The sequence below is a fragment of the Schistocerca americana genome, chromosome 1 (assembly GCF_021461395.2).
Source record: "Schistocerca americana isolate TAMUIC-IGC-003095 chromosome 1, iqSchAmer2.1, whole genome shotgun sequence".
Classification (NCBI taxonomy): Eukaryota; Metazoa; Arthropoda; class Insecta; order Orthoptera; family Acrididae; genus Schistocerca; species Schistocerca americana.
Window position 1 is genome coordinate 437,288,668 of NC_060119.1, and position 19,802 is coordinate 437,308,469.

Sequence of the window (19,802 nt, forward strand, 5' to 3'; positions counted from 1 at the left end):
AACATGTTGTCTTATGAGGCGTAGTGAGGTGTGGACGTACTGACCTCCAAATCTTTGAACACTGTACATTCATCGGTCAGCGCGTTATCGAAAAACTGTACCCATTTCCCCTCGTGCGTCTTTTCAGGGGCGCATTGGGCCCTGCCATCATCTTTATCGATGACAATACGCGACAACATTGAACACCGCAACTGCTGGAGCTCTTGGAACGAGAGGATATTCGGCGAATGGACTAGCCTGCCCGTTCTCCGGACTTAAATCCCATCGAGCACGTGTGGGATGCATTAGGGAGACATAATGTAGCACGTCCGCGTGCACCAACGACCGTCCATCGGTTGTCAATCACGTTACCACTAAAACTCCTTCCCAACCTTGTGGCCAGCCAGCGAGCACGTTGCAGAGCACGCCCTGCTGTCCGTGGTGATGACACACACCAGTAAGAACCATGTCCCGCCTTTTGTAACGCTCAGAGAATCATCATAAGTCGCGAACATTTCAGTGTCATCATTGTCTTCGAATGTAAGTGTAATTTCTCTTTGTTTCAGTGTGTATTTATTTGTTACGTCCTGTACTACCAAATAGCAAATATAAATACATATCTAAAGACAAATATAAAGTGTATGTGTTGGCCAAGTTCCACCGATGTATATATGTACATGTGTCACCAGCTTACGACCAACTTACGTGGTACCCTGTGAAGCTCTTCTGGTCGAGGATGAGCTGTTGACGACGCCTCCTATCACACCGGAACACCTTGGTTCAGACCGTCTCCTCGACCTTCTCGTTCGCGACCACCAGCACTGGAGCCTTCAGCTTGCATTCCCATAACCATTGCTGATCTGCTGTCATATAAACAGTTTTGTGTGTCGTATGAGAGATTCTCACATTCATTTATTTTCTCTGAAGTATTATTAATTTAGATATTCTTGGGATTAAGAGAAAGTTTAATATGAGAATTTAGGCTTCTTCCTGCACTTTTCTCTCGCGTTAGCAAAACCTGCTGGCTGTATTTAAAGCTCTGTTTGGATATCATGGAAACTTATAAGTAATACATCGAGTAGTTTTTAGTCTGCAAACTATGAAGGCTTTTATTTTGTGAAACACTTTCTTACTTATTGTAAAACTATTAATTTCCTCGTTCACTGGAAAAGGAACGAAAATGGTGAACAAGGGTTTACCCATTGGTCCAAATTTATTTGAAATCGATTGATCCAAAGCAATGGTAACTGTTAAGGAGCATATTTCTTATGCACTAATTAGAAATGAGTGGCTGCGTGAAGACGAGTTCGCGTCACTGCGAGAGCTGGAGTGGGAGGCTGCAGGACACTCCCCAGCAGAACTCCCAACGCTGCTGGATGCTTTGCTGGTCGAGTATGAGCTGCTGACGACGCCTCCGATCAGCCCTGAACCTTCACCTTGGTTCAGTCCATCCTTCTGAGTTCCTTGTTCGTGACCCCCAGCACTGGAACTACCTATTCTATACTGATTAGACGCATGAACATGTCCACCATCATAGCCACTGAACTCATCTCCCAAATTACCTTGCCCATATTCACCAGCTGCAGAACTACCGTGTCCGAAAGAGGCACTAGCAGATTGCGATGAGCTCTCGCTCACTGATGCTGCCTCACCTCGGACTGGAGAACCTCCCACATACCCTCCACTACTGCTGAAACCGTTTCCATTTCCCGGTCCGTTTGAGGCAACACTAGGTCTGCTTTGTCCAGTGGACCCGCTAACGGCATGTGACTCACTCTGACCTTCCCAGCCCACTCCAGTTCCTGCAGAACCACTGGATTTGGCTTCCCCTCCGATGTGCTGACGATGTCCTTGCCCATAACCTTCATTTCCACCAGGAGCCCCTGACCCTTGACCTGCCTGAGCTGCTGCACCGCTTCCACCAGCGCTGTATCCATTTCCACCTGCAGAGGCAGTAGAGGCGCTACCACTGTTCAAGCCTCCAGAACTGGACCCGGCGCTGGCGCCGCATCCATGTCTGGTGTGGGCGTTAGCCGAAGAGCCGGAAATGCCGGCTGATATCTCGAGGGGCAGAGTTGCGCCGATGTTGAGGCTATCACCGCGGGCGCTCGAGCACTCGTTCCCACCGGCGTCCAGCACAGGACTCAACACGGCACCCACCAGACCATCCAGGAGGCCGCGCGGAAGTCGCACTGCTGGACAACAACGAAAATACACAGTCATGTATTAGACAGTACTCTGTAGCGACGAGCTTTTATTGTCGAAACACGACATTCCTTCTTATTTGCCGTTATGAGGCGGATGGTCGTAGTAGAGGTGGTTTATTGTTATCTTCCTCAGACCTGTTATGAGTATATATATTATACATTATGTGCATACACATGATGGTGTTTCTGCAATGTGCACTAGTATTAGTGTTTGTAATGACTAATGACGAATGTACAATGAAAGTCAGGAAGAAAACCCATTGCCTACTGCTCTTGTACAGGTGCAAAGGGGTCGGTAGCATGCACTGATGTGACAAAAGTCATGGGATGGCAATACGCAAATATCAGATGGCGGTAGTATCGCGTACATACGGTGTAAAATGACAGTGCGTAGCGGAGCAGTCATTTGTACTCCGGTGATTCATGACAAACGCTTTCTGACGTGATGATGGCCGCATGAAAGGAATTAACACACTTGGAACGCGGAATGGTAGATGAAGCTAGACGCAACGGCCTTTACATTCCGGAAATCGTGTACTTTTTATTTTTTATGTTTTTATTTTTTAAAATTGTTTTCTTGTGTGGTTACCTTTCTTTGCCGATTCTTCGCAGAACCTCCTCATTCCTTATCTTACCAGTTTACCTAATTTCCAATATTCTTCTGTAGCACCACACCTCAAATGCTTCGATGCTCTTCTGCTCCGGTTTTCCCACAGTCCAAGTTTCAGTACCATACGATGCTGTTCTTCAAACGTACATTCTCAGAAATTTCTTCCTCAAGTTTGGAGGTATGTTTGTTACTTCTAGACTTCTCTTGGATAGCAATGGTCTTTTTTCTAATTCTAGTCTGCATTTTCTGTCCTTCTTGCTCTGTTCGTCATGGGTTAATTTGTTGCTTAGGTAGCAGTATCCCTTAACTTGATCTACTTCGTGATCACCGCTTTTGATGTTGCGTCTCACGCTGTTCTCATTTCTGGTACTTCCCACCAGTTTCGTCTTCCTTCGATTTACTCCGAGTCCATAATCTTTACTCAATAGACTGTTCGTTCCGTTCAGCAGATTCTGTAATTCTTCTTCGCTTTCACTCAGGATAGAAATATCAACCGCGAGTCTTATCACTGATATTCTTTCACCTTGAATTTTAATTCCACTTTTTAACTTCAACTTTTTAAGTCGAGCACTTCGCTCTTGGTATGCCACTCTTATTGTCGCTGTTGGTTCTAGTACATACTGTATATTAGCCGTCTTTCTCTAAAGCTTACGCTAATTTTTCTCAGAATTTCGAAGATTTTGCACCATTTTACATTGTCGAAACCTTTTTCCAAGTCGACAAATCCCATGAACGTGTCTTGATTTTTCTTTAGTGTTATTTCCATTATCAACCTCCACATCACAAGCGCCTCCCTAATACCTTTACTGATCGTCACCTAAAACATCCTAAATTTTCTTTACCATTATTCTGTGCGTTATTCTTCTAGGTAACTTGGATGCATGAAGTATTAAGCTGATTGTGGGATAAGTCTCCAACATGTCGACTCTTTGCAATATTCAGAATTTTGTGAATGATTTTTTCCCGAAGGTCTGATGATATATCATCAGTCTCATACATTCTACGCACCAACGTGAATAATCGTCTTGTTGCCACGTCCCCCGATGATTTAAACAAAGCTGATGCAATGTTGTCTATCCCTTCTGCCTTATTCGGTCTTATGTCTTCTAAAGCTCTATCAAATTCTGATTTTAATACTGAATCCTCTATCTCTTCTATATCGACTCATGTTTCTTCTTCTGTCATGTTATCAGACAAATCTTCCCCTCACAGAGGTCTTCAATATACTTCTTCCACCTATCCGCTTTCTCCCTGCATTTAACAGTGGAATTACCATTGCACTCCTAATGTTACCACTCTTGCTTTTAATTTCATAGAAGGTTGTTTTTAATTTTTTATATGCTGTGTCCGTCCTTCCGACAGTCATATTCTTTTTCGATTTCTTCACATTTTTCATGCAGCCATTTCGTCTTCACACCCCTGTAGTTCTTATTTATCTCATTGCTAAGTGACCTGCATTTCTGTATTCCTGAATTTCCCTGAATGTCTTTGTATTTCCTTATTGATCAACTGAAGTATTTCTTCCATTGCCCGTGGTTTCATTGCAGTTACCATCCTGGTACCTATGTTTTTCTTTCCAGCTTCTGTGATTGCCCTTTTTAGAGATGTCCCTTCCTCTTCAACTGTACTGCCTACTGTCCTATTCCTAATCGCTATATCTATAGCCTTAGAGAACTTCAAGTGTATCTCATCATTCCTTAGCATTTCCGTATCCCGCTTCTTTGCGTATTGATTTTTCCTGACTAATCTCTTAAACTTCAGCCTACTGTTCATCACTGCTATATTGTGACCTGAGTCTATATGGGCACCTGGGTAGGCCTTACATTCCAGTACCTGATTTCGGAATCTCTGCCTGACCATGATGTAATGTAACATGGTTCAAATGGCTCTGAGCACTATGGGACTTGACATCTATGGTCATCAGTCCCCTGGAACTTAGAACTACTTAAACCTAACTAACCTAAGGACACCACAAACATCCATGCCCGAGGCTGGATTCGAACCTGCGACCGCAGCAAATGTAACTGAAATCTTACCGTATAACCCTGCCTTTTTCAAGTATACGTATTCCTCTTGTGATTCTTGAATAGAGTATTCGCTACTACTAGCTGAAATTTATTTCAGAACTCAATTAGTCTTCCTCCTCTCTCATTCCTTCTCCCAAGCCCATATTCTCCTGTAACCTTTTCTTCTACTCATTCCCCTACAACTGCATTCCAGTCCCCCATGACTATTAGATTTTCATCCCCCTTTTCAATATCCTCATACATTTTCTCTATCTCTTCATCTTCAGCTTGCGGCGTCAGCATGTATACCTGGACTATCGTTGTCGGTGTTGGTTTGCTGTCGATTCTGATAAGAACAATCCTGCCACTGAATTGTTCACAATAACACATTCTGTGCCCTACCTTCATATTCAAGATGAATCCTACTCCCGTTTGCCATTTTCTGCTGCTGTTGTTATTACCCTATACTCATCTAACCAGATGCCCTTGCCTTATTTCCATTTCACTTTGCTGAACCCCTACTATACCTAGACTGAGTCTCAGCCTTTTCTTTTTCAAATTTTATAGCTTCCGTACCACCTTTAAGCGTCTGACCTTCCACGCCCATACTTTTAGAGCGTTATCCTTCCGTTGGTTATTCAGTCTTTTTCTCATGGTCACCTCCCCTTTGGCAGTCCCCTCCCGGAGATCGGAATGGGGACCAGTCCGGAATCTTTTGCCAGTGAGAGATCATCTTGACACTTTTGCAATTACAGGCCATATGTCCTGTGGATAGATGTTATGTGTCTTAAATGCAGTGTTTTCCACTGCACTCTGCATCCTCATACCGTTGATCTTTGCTTATTCTTCCGTCTTTAGCGGCAGTTTTCCACTCCAGCGGCAAGAGAGTACGCTGAAACTCTATCCGCTCCTCCCCTCTCCTTGACAAGGCCGTTGCTGAGTGAAGGTGACTTCTTATGTCGGAAGTCTTTAGCCGCCGTTGTTGATGATTTTTATTCAATATTTAAGCGGTGGAGGTATTCTAGCCCGGAACCAATGACGTTTGATTACTAATCAAAGACACCACCCCTTGGTCACGGGTTATCTCGCGGAACTCGTTAGCGAATTCAATATTCCGAGACCCACAGTCCAAGGGTGTGATGAGAATGCCACATTTCGGGAATTGTCTCTGATCATTGGCAACACAGAGGCAGACGATCTTCGCTTAACGACCGAGAGCAGTGGCTTTTGCGTAGAGTTGCCAGTGCTAACAGACAAGCAACATGGCATGAAATAGCCGCAAAAATCAATGTAGGACGTACGACGAATGTATCCGTTAGGACAGTGCAGTGAAATTTGACGTTAATGGGGCATGGCAGACGACCGACACGAGTGCCTGTGCTAACAGCACGACATCGTCTTCATCGCCTGTCATGAGCTCGTGTCCATATCGATTGAATCCTGCAGGACTGGTAAACCATGGCCTGGTCATAGGGAGTCCTCGCGAAGCCATGAGCCCAAGCTGTCAACAAGGCACCGTGCATGTTGGTGTTGGCTTCATAATGGCGTGGGCTGTGTCTACATGGAATGGACTGGGCCCTCTGATCAAACTGGTCAGACTATTGAATGGAAGTGGTTATGTTCGGCTTCTTGGAGAGAAATTGCAGTTATTCTTGAAAATCATGTTCCCTAAAAACGATGGAATTTTTTATGGATGACAATGCGCCATATCGTTGGGGCACCTTTTCCCCACGATTGATTTGAAGAACATTCTAGACAGTGCGAGCCAATGGTTTGGCCACCCACATCGTCCAACATTAATCTCATCGAAGATTTATGGAATATAGTCGAGAGGCAGTTCGTGCACAAGTCCTTCACCGGCAACACTTTCGTAATTATGGACGGCTATAGAGGCAGCATGGCTCAGTATTACTACAGTGGACTTGTTGAGTACGAGATATGTCGAGTTGCAGCTCTACATCGGGTGAAAGGAGATGCGACACGATATTAGGAGGTATCCCATGGCTTTTCTCACTTTAATGTGCTTCGAAATACATTACTCGACAGAAAACATTAAGCCCTTAGAAGACATGGTCGGATGTCAATGTGACTCCATGCACACACCATCGGTTGGTACGTAAATGATTAGAGCTGCGAATCTCTGTGACGGGTGTAACGGCCACCAGACTGCATTAGCATTATTAGTGTTTGGTGTTGATACCAGGCCTGCTAGGGGACGTAAGGGGCGTGAACGGAGGTGTTGAGTAATCACTGCGAACGACACGATATCTTGTACTTGTGTCAGACACCATTATCAGCTTTGAGAACGAAGACATGGTACAAGTAGGCTGTAATCTGTTTGTAACTTGTGCAAATAGCAATTTTATCGTGGGTCATTTTCAAGCATCTGTAGTACGTTCAAAAAATGATGACATCGGTTTATACATTAATAGCTCGTGTATATACACATACTTCATAGTCAAGGTTGCTTACATATTTTAAGCTTCACGCTTCAGTCCACATTTTACAGCCGGCCGCGGTGACCGTGCGGTTCTAGGCGCTTCAGTCCGGAACCGTGGTACTGCTACGGTCCCAGGTTGGAATCCTGCCTCGGCCATGGATGTGTGTGATGTCCTGAGGTTGGTTAGGTTTAAGCAGTTCTAAGCTCTAGGGGACTGATGACCTAGGATGTTAAGTCCCATAGTACTCAGAGCCATTTGAACCATTCTGAACCACATTTTACAAATGTTACATGTAGACAGGTATCATCGTATTTCTGTGCGTAGGTGAAACGAAAACAATACAATAGTGCACAGTATTACGTCAATGAGCAGACACTTATAGAGAGCTGCCATGTCGTAGTATAGGCACAGGTGTTTTGGTATGACGAAAGATATTTAGAATCCTGTCGGTGGATGGTCCATAACATTAAGTAAATTACAGGCGCAGTATTCACGGGTGTTTTACGTTCATTGCTCTCACATGTGCTATCTTATTAAATATAGACGATCGAAACTCATACATCATACGCCATGCAACATATACTATCAGAATTCACTGCAGAAAGTTTTTTACTACAAAAGATTATGCAGAGTTTCATAATGAGGCATGCCGGTCAGTATATAACGTAAAACATTAGTGTTGTAACAAATGCTTCCAGGTAGTAAAAATTTTTTGACGGTTCATGCGTCATGTGTTACATTAGGACCAGTAATGATTCGATATACACTAGGTGGAATTTCACTATGTGTTTTATACGGTACTCTAATAAAACTGGAAAACGAAATTGGACTACACCACGTGAGTGCAGTTAATTCAACAATATATTGCAGTACAGACATTGGAACCTACAGATGTTATGTGTTGGAGATGAGAACTATTTCGGATTGCCTATATTGGCTTGATAAATTACTGTACAACTAGCTGCCATATAGAGGTAGTACCTACAATTTTGAGGAAAATGGCCTCATTTAAACCTACTAATGCACATTCACAGTCAAAATCGGAAGAAACTTCTTTTTTTATGAGGTTACCGCCTTCGGTCTGTTTTAGACCATCTTCAGGCGTACCACCATGGTGCTAGATGGTGGCGGTAAACGGAGCAGGCGCTACGACCCCACGAACGCTAACTTCGGTTGTGACTGTGCATATGCACTTTTAAGCAATAAAAACGGCTGTTCTACAAGATAAATGTTCTCAAAAATTATCGAACTTGATAAGAGTTTTAAGTCCTGTAGTAGTAGAGGAATCGCAGCTCATATATCATGTATCATGCTACACGTTTAACTGTAACATTCACTTTTTTGATAGAAATGTAAAAATATGCCCGTCTTCTCATGTACAACTCGGGAATGCGATCTCGATGCATCGCTATAGTTTTGACAATAAAATCTCATTCAAAACCCATACTTTTTAAACCTTGCAGCACTAGCGGATTCACAGCTCGTACATCACATGTCATGGTACACATAATAACTGTATCATTAATTGTTATGATATAACAACTAAAAGTATGCTTGACTTACTCCTGGGGAATACTAGTCAGACCATAAGCTGAAATGTCAAATTACACTACCGGCCATTAAAATTGCTACACCACGAAGATGACGTGCTACAGACACGAAATTGAACCGACAGGAAGAAGATGCTGTGATATGCAAATGGTTAGCTTTTCAGAGCATTCACACAAGGTTGGCGCCGGTGGTTACACCTACAACGTGCTGACATGACGAAAGTTTCCAGCCGATCTCTCATACACAAACAGCAGTTGACCGGCGTTGCCTGGTGAAACGTCGTTGTGATGCCTCGTGTTAGGAGGAGAAATGCGTACCATCATGTTTCCGACTTTGATAAAGGTCGGATTGTAGCCTATCGCGATTGCGGTTTATCGTATCGCGTTGCTGCTCGCTTTGGTCGAGATCCAATGACTGTTAGCAGAATATGGAATCGGTGGGTTCAGGAGGGTAATACCGAACGTCGTACTTGATCCCAAAGGCGTCGTATCACTAGCAGTCGAGATGACAGGCATCTTATCCGCATGGCTGTAACGGATCGTGCAGCCACGTCTCGATACCTGAGTCAACATATGGGGACGTCTGCAAGACAACAGCCATCTGCACGAACAGTCTGACGACGTTTGCAGAAGCATGGACTATCAGCTCGGAGACCATGGCTGCGGTTACCCTTGACGCTGCACCACAGACAGGAGTGCCTGCGATGGTGTAATCAACGGCGAACCTCGGTGCACGAATGGCAAAACGTCATTTTCGTATGAATCCAAGTTCTGTGTACAGCATCATGATGGTCACATCCGTGTTTGGCGACATCGTGGTGAACGCACATTGGAAGCGTGTATTCGTCATCGCCATTCTGGCGTATCACCCGGCGTGATGGTATGGGGTGCCATTGGTTACACGTCTCGGTCACCTCTTGTTCGCATTGACTGCACTTTCAACAGTGGACATTACAATTCAAATGTATTACGACCCGTGTCTCTACCCTTTATTCGATCCCTGCGAAACCCTACATTTCAGCAGGATAATGTACGACCACATGTTGGAGGTCCTGTACGGGCCTTTCTGGATAAAGAAAATGTTCGACTGCTGCCCTGCCCAGCACATTCTCCAGATCTCTCATCAATTGAAAACGTCTGGTCAATGGTGGCCGAGCAACTGAGTCGTCACAATACGCCAGTCACTACTCTTGATGAACTGTGGTATCGTGCTGAAGCTGCATGGGCAGCTGTACCTATACACGCCATCCAAGCTCTGTTTGACTCAACGCCCAGGCATATTAAGGCCGTTATTACGGCCAGAGGTGGGTGTTCTGGGAACTGATTTCTCAGGATCTATGCTCCCAAATTGCGTGAAAAATGTAATCACATGTCCGTTCTAGTATAATATATTTGTCCAATGAATACCTGTTTATCATCTGCATTTCTTCTTGATGTAGTAATTTTAATGGTCAGTAGTGTAGTAAATTATTAATAGGACTAACAGAATATTTTAAACAAACATAAAAATTCATACATAATGCGCTAAGATAACGTACTGCTACACTGTACATACATAATATATCCAAATGCCGTAGATCTCTTGCTGTAAAATGGTGCTGTAAAATAAACAAATGCATATATATTTCCAGTGCAAGAAGCGAATAGTCATGGGTTTCGATTATTTATTTAATTTTAGGTGGGGAAGGGAGATGACTAAATTATCGCCAATGAAAGGAGAAACAGATAGAAAAAAAATTGGCAGAAATGATGTTGGGGAGTGAGGAGGGTATCCGTCGGGGAGGTTCCAGAAAGGATGAATACTTCTAAAATTTATATACGTCTACACAGTTCTATTACATCTATAACGTCGAAAAAATTGATGATTTAGGTGAAGGGAGGGGGAGGTTGTAGTTCTAGGCAGAATCTGGAAATGAACTACATATTGCCTGTTTGATATGCGAGAATTGGTGTATCAGTGTATCAAACAACACAAAAAAATACTCTGTGAGAAAGGGCGTTCCGAAATCCTCCTAGCAGTCTAATCAAAGGAAAAGACATTTTCTGGTCTTAAACACTCGTGCCATATATACACCCATGGCCTAGGGGAAGCACTGTCAGATGTGGAGATTGGTGAGAGGTGTCTGGTTCTTGGTGTGATAGATGTTGTCCCTAAATACCAGTACGACTCCTCATCAGCTACCTACTCAACTGTTCCTCCTTGCGGACGCGGGATACTTCCCGGAAGCGAAGACGAACTCTGTGAGGTGGATTTGTGGGCACGCAGCTCACTTACTTGTTTGCTGATGGCGGGAAATGAGTCCTTGACTTTTGGCAGTTCGTTAATGAACGCCATTGGCAGTTGTCCGCAATCCAAAATACAGACAATTGCTCTCCACTCGCCTCTGCAGCGTCTGCTTTAACTCACCCCAGGGCTGGGGTGATACTGTCATGAAGAGTTGATCCCCACATCTTCCACACTTAGAACCGATATATTCATTGGTAACCGGAATGTTCTTCTCGGAAAAACTATACGTTGATACTTTCAATTAGTCTGACGTCTTGCTGCGCTTGCCTCCACTCATGACGTCAGTTTCCTGGTATTTTCGGTGGTATTAATGACAAAATAAATTAATAAATAAAAAATAAAAAAAGAACGAAATGAAAAACAAATAAATAAACGACGTTTATTATACCTCTACTCCAGGTTCCCCACGCTTTCCTTGCTTCCTGGAGGGTGGGATCGGGACATGGTGGCCAGGCCGCAGGATACGACCCCTGCCCACTTTGCCCCCACCCCTCTCTTCGGGCGCCAAGAAGGCACCCCCCCCCCCCATTTTTCTTTTTTTTTTTTTAAAAAAAAAGGTACTGTCATTGATTAGTAATGTGAAGGTTTTCCGTACAGGGTTCGAAACTCACCAGCGCTTAAATTTAGATTAATAATCAATATTGGCGGCCGAAGACTTCCGGCATAAGGAGTCACCCTCATTCTGGCAACGGCGTTGTCAAAGAAGGCGGAGGTGCGGATAGAGGTTCAGTGCATTCTCTTGCCTTTAGGTGGTAAACTGGTGCCGAAAGCGGAAAAATGATCAGTGATCAACGGCATAAGGATGCAGAAGGGAATGGAAACCACTGCATTAAAGAAACCGTGCATAGGCAGAACTTGGGGGCTGTAACTGAAAAAGTGTCATGATGATCTCTCCATTAGCAAAATATTTCGGAATAATTTCCCATTCGGATCTACGGGAGGGGATTGCCAAGGGGGAGGCGACCATGAGAAAAAGACTGATAACCAAGAAAGGAGTTCTATGAGTTGGGCCATGGAACGTCAGAAGCTAGAACATGGTAGGGAAGCCATAAAATCTGAAAAGGGAAATGCAAAGCTTCAGTCTAGACATAGGAGTCAATGAAGTGAAATGGGAAGAAGACAAGGATTTCCGGTCAGGTGACTGTAGGGTAATATCAACAACAGCAGAAAATGGTATAACGGGAGAAGGGTTCGTTATGAATAGGGAGGTAGGATAGCGAGTGGGTTACTGCGAACAGTTAAGTCACAAGGTTGTTCTTATCAGGCCGGCCGGAGTGACCGTGCGGTTCTAGGCGCTGCAGTGTGGAACCGCGAGACCGCTACGGTCGCAGGTTCGAATCCTGCCTCGGGCATGGATGTGTGTGATGTCCTTAAGTTCGTTAGGTTTAAGTAGTTCTAAGTTCTAGGGGACTGATGACCTCAGAAGTTGAGTCCCATAGTGCTCAGAGCCATTTTTGTTCTTATCAGAATCGACAGCAAAACAACACCGACAACGATAGTCCAGGTATACATGCTGACGTTGAAAGCTGAAGATGAAGTGATAGAGAAAGTATATGAGGATACTGAAAGAGTAATACAGTACGCAAAGGGAGATGTAAATATAATAGTCATGGGGGACTGGAATGCAGTTGTAGGGGAAGGGGTAGAAGAAAAGGTTATAGGAGAATATGGGCTTGGGACAATGAATGAGAAACTAATTGAGTTCTGTAATAAATTTCAGCTAGTAATAGCGAATACTCTGTTCAAGAATCACAAGAGGAGGAGATGTACTTGGAAAAGGTCGGGTGATACGGCAAGTCCTCAGTTAGATTACATCATCGTTATACTGAGATTCCGAAATCAGACACTGAATTGTAAGGCGTACCCAGGAGCAGATACAGACTCAGATCACAATGTAGTAGTCATGAAGAGTAGGCTAAAGTGTAGGAGGTTAGTCAGGAAGAATCAACACCCAAAGAAGTGGGATGTGGAAGTACTAAGGAATTATGAGATACGCTTGAAGTTCTGTAAGGCTATTGATATAGGAATATGGAAGAGCTCAGTAGGCAGTACAGTTGAAAAGGACTGGACATCTTGCGGCGGCGCGGTTCTTTCCGTCCCTTTACGACGGACCTGCACCTACCTGTGAACATTGTCTCAGCAGATCATCAGTAGGAAAGCCGAGTGAAACCTACGTACTTCGACGTGAACCAAGCTGCAATTTAAGTCACTAATCTACGTTTTCACACAAAAGAAAGGTTGGAAATTTTGTCCTCAATTAATATATTCTGAAACTTAGGTGAACAAGTATCACTGCCAAGCCTGTGCTAGTCTTAACACAGTCACTCACAATCCCTTTCACTCACGTTAGCAAGTTTATGGAGTTGCATTTCCCGAAAACGTAATAGCTACAAAAATACTGATTGTTTTTTATTTAGAATGCTCGCCAAATATTAAGTCTGTCGGTACCAAATGCAGTCACAGTTTTTAGCCACCGACCTGCTCAATACGCCACGGGGAATATATGTCTTTTCTCGTCACAAAAAATTCCGAAATTTCTACACACCCATCGCAATAATTATGCCGTCACTTTACAACACTTTTGATGTAAGAAACAATGCTAGATCCGGCAACTTATCATTTCCATCGGAACTACTACTACACACGTCCGAACTGTTTCATGGCTAGGTTTCCACACTTCTCTAGAATACTCTAAGTCTTCTGTACCAGCAGAGAAAGGCGCACGAAGAATATTGCTTTACCATTGGCCAGTTTACTCAACAGCCAATAGCAAAACAACAATCTCCCGCGTCAAACCGCGCTTTTCATCAACAACCAATCGCAAAATAGTAAACCTAACGACTGCACTTTTTACCGACGTAATTATCAAATATGCTGAAGTTTATGCATGAAGTTATTTACTATTGTTATTTATACATGAATTAACTTTCCCTTTACCATAAACGTACTTTACAAATCTATTCTACAAAAATCCTCTTTGTTCATATCCACACTCCTTCGAAATGTTCCCACACTAACTCTTGCTACATAACTCGTTAATGAATTATCTTCATATTAACCTTAAACCACACTCACGCAACATTCATACTGCTAAAACACCTTTATAACACTTAACATACACAAAAAGACGTAATAACACTTTACGAAAATACTAGAAACAGATTATGAAAAACATTCTATTACTTTAGTGCACACTAGTGGGCACAATTGAAACTAAAATCACAGTCCACCTATTTAATATTGTCCTCTATCGGCTGATACATAAACTACGTGCGCGTCCAGTCTCGCGTCACCATATGTCACTATCCAGCTCTGAGACACATCTCCCACTTAACCGCCTCCAAGGCAGGATCGTTATACGGCGCTACGCCTCAATCTCTAAAATGGGCCGTCATAGAAGTTGGAAAGAAAAACATTGTACAAAGAAGGTAACTGCGAAGAAACCACGGGTAACAGAGAATTTGATCGATTACAGAAGGAAGTACTAAAATGTTCGGAGTAATTCAGGAATACAGAAATAGAAGTCGCCGAGGAATGAAATAAATAGAAAGTGCAAGGAAGCTAAGACGCAATGGCTATAGGGGCAGCGTGGTTCAGTATTTCTGCAGGGAACTTTCAACGACTTATTGAGCCCATGCCACGACAAGTTGCTACACTACACCCTGTAAAAGGAGGCCCAACACAATACAAGGAGGTAGAACATGACTTTTGTCACCTCAGTGTGTTAGTGTTTCTTTGACTGAGTATTTTGTTATGAGGAACCCACGATATCCGACACCTCTTTACAAAAAAAATGGTTCAAATGGCTCTGAGCACTATGGGACTCAACTGCTGTGGTCATAAGTCCCCTAGAACTTAGAACTACTTAAACCTAACTAACCTAAGGACAGCACACAACACCCAGCCATCACGAGGCAGAGAAAATCCCTGACCCCGCCGGGAATCGAACCCGGGAACCCGGGCGTGGGAAGCGAGAACGCTACCGCACGACCACGAGATGCGGGCCTCTGTACAAAGTAATAATGCAGTTATGATTCATTCGGTATGTTACTGCAGTCACCATTGCTTCTGTGAAAATACCTCCACAACAGCGAAAAAGCCTGTAAGAAACAATAACCAGAAAGTATATCACTCAACACATAGTAACGGTAAAATGCTCAGACGAAACATTGTAAGCAATGTGGTTGCTGTCTGTGCTGGAGCAGCTCAACATTGTGCCGTTGCGCCTGTCTTCCAAGGCCGTTTCTAACATCCTCGGTGTCTACGAGACGTTAAATTCTAGTCTTCCTTTCCTCCTTCCTTCCGGTCTTCCATTGAATTCAGTGAACCCAAACACGAGGTGCATATCAACCAACGCTTCATTAGTAAATCTTCCCGTATAACGCGCCACTAACACTGCCAGAAATCCGAGATAGACCCGAGCAGTACTCAACGCAAGCTTGAAGGCGGAGAGTAAGCTGGGTACTACTGTTGTCAACAGCACGTATCATGAGCGAAAAGAAACAACATTCACAGCGCTTGCCGTAGACAGTTCCACTGTTTTACCTTATTTTCAGTGCGCTGCAAACATAAAACTAATCGAGCAAAGATCTCTGTAAGAAGATGAGGGTGACCGTGGGTTCACGACCGTACGCAAAGTGGCATAGCCACTTCAAAAGTATCAGTTCAAGTAAAATGTAATTCAGCGCTCAAGAAATATCTGCATTGTAACGATAGTAATAGCGGCTAGAAACAAATAAAAAGAGGAAATATATAGTGTGAAGGAAGAGGCGGCTTCGGTATCAAAGGATTTGACAACCTAAACTAAATATCATACGCAGCAACTGCAGATGGTAACGCTGTGTATATGGAAGAAAACATACAGAGGGTGAAATAAGTATTTAAGACGTAATTTCTATAGCGTAGTTTTTGTGAAACGACTCCAGAGATTCTTCGGAATTCCGCTGTATTTCTTAACTATAAGTGAAGCATTAAAAAGTATACTCACCGACGGGCTGTGCGTGTAATTTTTCTGCAAGCACGTGGGCCTGCACTTCGTGTGCCACGACGGAATCTCGCCCGCCGACCGCCAGCAGCAGCATTAGGGAGAACCACGCGCTCGCCATGGCGCGTCCACGCGCTGGGCCGTGGGTCAGCCGACGCGACTGTCGCCCATCTCCAGCGGCCGCCCGGCTATATATGCCACACACGAGGAACCATCCTGTGACGTCACAGGGCTCCCAGAAATGACGTGCCTCGCCTGCGCAAAATAGCGGACGACAAAAGTCTCTTTGCCAATGCCGGGTGGCACTCATATTGTTGTGGTGAGCCGGTCACGACTGGCATTTCTACAAGATGATCGCTTATCTTCCTTCACCTCTACGCAAGTTTCACTACGCTGCAGGCCCAAAAAGTAGAGTCCTCCGTCTTTTTAAGTCTGTACAATCAATCCCACCATCCGCAGTTTGCAATTAACTTTTGTTATAAAATTGTGGTTATACATGGAGCATATTAAAATATTTATTTCACCTGCAATTCTCGTACATGTCACATAATGCTCTCTGTAGCAAATGAATCTGAACGTGTACCTACCTACGAAGATAGAAAAAACTGATATATGGATTTACATTATTGGTTCTCTGGAAAGAAAGTGATATAGTTAACAGCAACAGAGTAACTAATCTAGAACTGACATATCTGTTTCGATTCTTGACCTATCGTCTGTTTAACAGCTTTAAAAATCGTAATATTTCTATTTCATTTAGTAAATTTAGTTTTTGTTATGCAGTGGGATGATGATTTATCTTATTTGTATGTTCCACAGTACTTTGTCATGTATACTTGCACAAATACTCTCCGTTTACAATCCGTTGGTCAGTACACATTTGCTTCGTCTTGACGTGATGAGTAAAAAATAAATTACTTACTACTGTATGAGGTAAGGGCAGTTCACTGTGACAAAACGCAGACCAATGACACACGTGGCAGTTTCTAAACTTGGTGATGTTCTTTGTATTTTTAGCATATGCCATTACGATTATTTACCTTCAGAACGAGTACTTAAAAAGAAGAATTATTAAATTTATAGCGTCTTTGATTCATAATCAAAACGTCTTCAGTCACGGGTTCGAACCCCGCCCCTGCTTAAATTTTGATTGATAATCAGCGTTGACGGCCGAAGACTTTCTGCATAAGAAGTCACCCCTCACTCTGCCAACCGTGGTGTCAACGAGGGCGGAGGAGCGGACAGAGGTTCAGGGCACTCTCGTATCCCTGGGGTGGGAAACTACCCGTAAAGGCGGAAGAATCAGCGGTGATCAACGGCATGAGGATGCAGAAGGAAATGGAAACCACTGCGTTAAAGACAGGTAACTTGCATCCACCGGACATGGGGCCTGTCATGATGATCTCTCCATTGGCAAAAGATTGTGGAATAGTTCCAGATTCGGATCTCCAGGATGAGAAAAAGATTGAATAATCAACGACAGGATAACGTTCGTGGAAGGACAGAACCATGAACGTGGTAGGGAAGCTAGAAATTCTTAAAAGGGAAATGCAAAAGCTCAATCTACACTCCTGGAAATGGAAAAAAGAACACATTGACACCGGTGTGTCAGACCCACCATACTTGCTCCGGACACTGCGAGAGGGCTGTACAAGCAATGATCACACGCACGGCACAGCGGACACACCAGGAACCGCGGTGTTGGCCGTCGAATGGCGCTAGCTGCGCAACATTTGTGCACCGCCGCCGTCAGTGTCAGCCAGTTTGCCGTGGCATACGGAGCTCCATCGCAGTCTTTAACACTGGTAGCATGCCGCGACAGCGTGGACGTGAACCGTATGTGCAGTTGACGGACTTTGAGCGAGGGCGTATAGTGGGCATGCGGGAGGCCGGGTGGACGTACCGCCAAATTGCTCAACACGTGGGGCGTGAGGTCTCCACAGTACATCGATGTTGTCGCCAGTGGTCGGCGGAAGGTGCACGTGCCCGTCGACCTGGGACCGGACCGCAGCGACGCACGGATGCACGCCAAAACCGTAGGATCCTACGCAGTGCCGTAGGGAACCGCACCGCCACTTCCCAGCAAATTAGGGACACGGTTGCTCCTGGGGTATCGGCGAGGACCATTCGCAACCGTCTGCATGAAGCTGGGCTACGGTCTCGCACACCGTTAGGCCGTCTTCCGCTCACGCCCCAACATCGTGCAGCCCGCCTCCAGTGGTGTCGCGACAGGCGTGAATGGAGGGACGAATGGAGACGTGTCGTCTTCAGCGATGAGAGTCGCTTCTGCCTTGGTGCCAATGATGGTCGTATGCGTGTTTGGCGCCGTGCAGGTGAGCGCCACAATCAGGACTGCATACGACCGAGGCACACAGGGCCAACACCCGGCATCATGGTGTGGGGAGCGATCTCCTACACTGGCCGTACACCACTGGTGATCGTCGAGGGGACACTGAATAGTGCACGGTACATCCAAACCGTCATAGAACCCATCGTTCTACCATTCCTAGACCGGCAAGGGAACTTGCTGTTCCAACAGGACAATGCACGTCCGCATGTATCCCGTGCCACCCAACGTGCTCTAGAAGGTGTAAGTCAACTACCCTGGCCAGCAAGATCTCCGGATCTGTCCCCCATTGAGCATGTTTGGGACTGGATGAAGCGTCGTCTCACGCGGTCTGCACGTCCAGCACGAACGCTGGTCCAACTGAGGCGCCAGGTGGAAATGGCATGGCAAGCCGTTCCACAGGACTACATCCAGCATCTCTACGATCGTCTCCATGGGAGAATAGCAGCCTGCATTGCTGCGAAAGGTGGATATACACTGTACTAGTGCCGACATTGTGCATACTCTGTTGCCTGTGTCTATGTGCCTGTGGTTCTGTCAGTGTGATCGTGTGATGTATCTGACCCCAGGAATGTGTCAATAAAGTTTCCCCTTCCTGGGACAATGAATTCACGGTGTTCTTATTTCAATTTCCAGGAGTGTAGATATAGTAGTTGACAGTGAAGTGAAGTGGAAAGATGACAAGGATTTCTGGTCAGATGAGTATAGGGTAATATCAACAGCAGCAGAAAATGGTATAAAGGGAGTAGGATTCGTCATGAATAGGAAGGAAGGGCACAGAGTGTGTTACTGTTCTTATCAGAATCGACAGCAAACCAACACCGACAACGATAGTTCAGGTATAATGCCGACGACACAAGCTGACGATGAAGAGATAGAGAAAGTGTATGAGGATATTGAAACGGTAATATAGCATGAAAATGTAATAGTCATGGGGACTGGAATGCAGTTGTAGTGGAAGGAGTATAAGAAAAGGTTACAGGAGAATATGAGTTCTGTAGCACGTTTCAGCTTGTAATAGCGAATACTCTGTTCAAGAATCACAAGAGAAGGAGGTATACTAGGAAAGGCCGGGTGATACGGGCTGTAGATACAGCAACAAGGAATAGCGAACTAGGCAGTACAGTTGAAGAGGAATGGACATCTCTAAAAAGGGCCATCACAGAAGTTGGGAAAGAAAATATAGGTAAAAAGAAGGTAACTGCGAAGAAATCATGGATAACAGAAGAAATACTTCAACTAATCGATGAAAGGAGGAAGTACAAAATTGATCCGGGAAACTCAGCTGACGAATGAAATAAATAAGAAGTGCATGGAAGCTAAGACGAAATGGCTGCCGGAAAAATACGAAGAAATCGAAAAAGAAATGATTGTCGGAAGGACAGAGTGAG

At 44.5% G+C, this 19,802-nt stretch overlaps 1 protein-coding gene across 2 annotated transcripts; it reads right to left on the reverse strand.

Moving 5' to 3' along the window:
• Positions 1-1,173: 1,173 nt before the first annotated feature.
• Positions 1,174-16,216, reverse strand: LOC124623442 (glycine-rich cell wall structural protein 1.0-like). Of its 2 annotated transcripts, none has more exons than XM_047149038.1 (2): positions 16,068-16,216; positions 1,174-2,171 (listed from the first exon to the last, which is right to left on the reverse strand). In XM_047149038.1, exons 1-2 carry the CDS (start codon positions 16,183-16,185, stop codon positions 1,246-1,248), a joined length of 1,044 nt encoding a protein of 347 aa, XP_047004994.1. In that variant the 5' UTR covers positions 16,186-16,216; the 3' UTR covers positions 1,174-1,245. The 2 variants fall into 2 exon arrangements, with proteins under 2 accessions (XP_047004994.1, XP_047004993.1); XM_047149037.1 differs by having other exon boundaries at positions 1,174-2,174.
• Positions 16,217-19,802: the final 3,586 nt, after the last annotated feature.